At 37.2% G+C, this 3,364-nt stretch overlaps 1 protein-coding gene across 1 annotated transcript; it reads right to left on the reverse strand.

Annotated features, from left to right (window-relative positions):
- Window positions 1-779: 779 nt before the first annotated feature.
- On the reverse strand, window positions 780-2,964 carry LOC149079853 (uncharacterized). The gene has a single exon (XM_089240364.1). It carries the CDS (start codon window positions 2,914-2,916, stop codon window positions 1,651-1,653), a length of 1,266 nt encoding a protein of 421 aa, XP_089096490.1. The 5' UTR covers window positions 2,917-2,964; the 3' UTR covers window positions 780-1,650.
- Window positions 2,965-3,364: the final 400 nt, after the last annotated feature.

The raw sequence follows: 3,364 nt of genomic DNA on the forward strand, positions 1-3,364 counted from the left end.
TTGTAGGCCTGCCTGTTGCTCTCTGCGGCGAGACTTTTTAACAGACTTTTAATCGGCTCGAATTCGCACCTTGAAGTTGGAAACCACAGAAAACCAACTTCAGCCAACCACCACACTGTGGCGCCAGTGGGGTTTGAACCTGGATCCCCGTGATGCGAGTCCGTCACTATGACCACTCGACAACCACAGCGGCGGTTTCTGATAACAATAACAGATTGACAACTGTATTCAAAAAAATCCTGGTTGTATGTCCAATGACCATATGTTCCGCATGGTCAAACAGGATATTTTGGTTTTTCTTTCCATATAATTAGTTTCGAAATCTTAAAATGGAACTGCATGATGTGTATCACAAAGTATAATACTTTTGTTAATGTATATATGGTACATTCCATAGATTACTTATGAAAGTCTTCCGGTCTTGGTACATTGAATGTTTTCAGTTGAAAGAAACTGACCAAGAACTGAAGAATGGGATTTTTTCTTTAACTTACACATGCCTTCACTTATATGAAAAGCATTGCGAAAGCAGCGCTACATGGCTCATAGCAGCTATTACAACCCAATTAAGACATAGTGAACCAAGTACGGAAGTTTTTGTCAGCAAGGGAGCCAAATCTAATCTCCTACATAGTCTTGCAGGTTGATAATAATTACTTTTAGGAGGGGGAAAAAATCTGATTCAACCCGAGATCTTAAAAATGCTCAAAAAAAAAAAAAAATTTGAGATTAGATATAAATTGATAACATAAATCGAAGTCCTAATAACTACACAAGATTCCTCGAAAGACTATATTTTTTAGATGATTACATATATATGTGTTGAAAGGCTCCATACATAGACGGCGGCAGCAATCAACTAACAGCTCGTGAATGACACTGGCCACCATGTCCTTCAAAAAGTTTGTATGTTTTTTTTTTCTTTTTTTTGACACAAAATAAAGTGTTCCAGACTCTGCCACGAAGCTGCGCTGGAAGAGATCTCGGCAACGGGATAAGTCCAGTGGCAAAGTTCTGGCGTTCATTAATTCATTGGCCACCATGAATGAAGTCGAAACACATTTTCCCCCGTTATGGTATTTGTCCTTCCCGCTCTTTGCGAAAGTGATAACAATGTCCAAATAACAGCATTATCTGTGATCATAATAAGCAGTGTCGACAGTGTAACTGAATTATATAAATTAGTGATTATCTGAAATAAAGATGTGCATAAATCTATGAAGCTAAAACGCTCGAAACAATAATTTGTATCATGCCAGTAACATGAAATAAACTGTTCTTGAATTGCTTTTATGATTAACACAAAACAATTTTCGCTCTATGAAGATTCATCATAAGAAGGTTCTCAAAAACATTGTAAAGTTACATCATAGGTTCTGCTTACAAATGAATATGCAGCTTAAAGAAAATATTATACAAACAAACATACATATATTATGAAATACTGACATAATACAGTAAAAACATTTTCTGCGGACACCAGGAGGACAAAAAAAAATTGTCTGTAAAAGAGTGAGGGTGACTGTTGATCACGGGAATTTGAAATTTATAATTTTATCATAAAGGGAAATTATTATTTGGCCATAAAAGAGGAGTGACCGTTAAGAGGGGTTTTGCTGTGTTTCACATTTGGTTTTAAACTGAATGTTATTAAACTTTCTTTGTTGTGTCTCTGGATGAGAGTCTTTTGAAATATCGTTCCTGGGCCTGTTTAAAGACCTCACCAACAGTACGTTTCATGAACTTGAAGCTCATGTCACTCTTTTTGACAGTTTCATCGGTCTTTGTCTCAGTAACTGTGTTAACCTCTGATTTCTCAGAATCGCTATCAACTATATCATCATCATCAGCATCCAAATCGACATCTTTCGTGCTGCTTGGTGAGGCTGGAAGCACAGTAGCATCCTGGCACGAAGATCTATCTTCATCATCTGAGAGTTTCTCTGGAATATTTTCATCGGCAACCTGCATTTCATCCTTCGAATCTTCTACCCGTTTATTTTCATGCTTTCTCAACTGTTTCCTTTGAGCATGTGTCTCGTCTGAAGAACCAGAGTCATGCCGCTTTCTGGGAAATCTTTGACTGGACTCGGAATCCTGTTGAGTTGACTTTGAGGAGGTAGGGTCGAAGCTTTTCTTGATGTTTTTATCTTTGGACGATACCAATTTTCTGTGGTCTTTGGGTGAATCATAACGAGCATCAGAGGATGACCCAATATGCTTGCCTTTCTTCTTTGAGGGCATCTCGAATTCCTCCTCGGATGAACCATCAGAGTGACTCGGACTCCTTTTTTCTTTCTTGACTTCGAGATTCGGGTTCAAACCAGAACCCTTGGAAAACATCTTGTCAGTACGACCAAACTCTGGAACAGCCTCCTCACCCGTGGTTTGATTAAGAAGGTGCCGATAGAAGCCGCTCATGTCTTTTTGCTTCGTCACGTCCATCATCTCATCGAGTCTTTCTTTCATCTTTTCTTTCTCTTCCTCTTCTTCCATTTCTTGCATTTTCTTCTTGTACGCCGAAGTGACGAAGGCTTCCTTGTCTTGGAACTCATCGCCTTCCTTGATCCGCTCTTTGTGGATCTTTTTCTCAGCTCGCCTCTCTTGGTCTTTCTTGCGTTTGTCAGCGGCTTTCAGCAATGAGCTCATGAACCTGGGCTTCCTTACCTCTACTGGAACAACTTGCTTCTTAGTTTGAGTCTCTTTCATGCTGTCATATATGCTATCATATTCGTAGATACTAGGATCCTCTTCCATATGCTTCGCTTCAATCTTTGATAATTTAACTGGAACTTTTTTCTTAGATACAGACTCAACTGGACCTTCATCACTGTCACTATCAAATATGGACTTTGTTTTGACTTGCGCACCATCTTTTTTCTTTGGAAGGACGAGCCCATACATGTTTTTGTCCATGTTGAATGAATAAACTTTGTAGGCTCAGTAATGTTTACACTCTCAGACCCAGACGACTTTAACTTCAAAAGAAATGTTTAATTATAAACATTTCGACCATAGTTTATCACAATAAATCGGGACAATGAAAGATGATTAAAAAATGTGAAAAATTAGCTTTTTAAAATTAATAGTGGTTTATTATTATTTATTTGACTAAAAAAAGATAATTGGAATAGTGCATACTCTATAAAATACAAGACATCACCAAATATATAGAAAATGATTGTCCAAGAAGTAAAATATGGTCAGGGATGTTTCACATTTCGAAAAAAAACCTCAAAAAATTATTATTATTTAATTTAAGTTTTACTGTCATTGAATATGAATATTTTCTATATTTTGAGATTTAAAATGATTCATGATTCTAGTAGAAAAATATATTTTTCAGCACTATTGGTTGTCTGCC

The sequence above is a fragment of the Pholcus phalangioides genome, unplaced genomic scaffold (assembly GCF_987345545.1).
Source record: "Pholcus phalangioides strain wild (caught in Gottingen) unplaced genomic scaffold, Ppha-v1.0 ptg000012l_1, whole genome shotgun sequence".
Lineage (NCBI taxonomy): Eukaryota > Metazoa > Arthropoda > Arachnida > Araneae > Pholcidae > Pholcus > Pholcus phalangioides.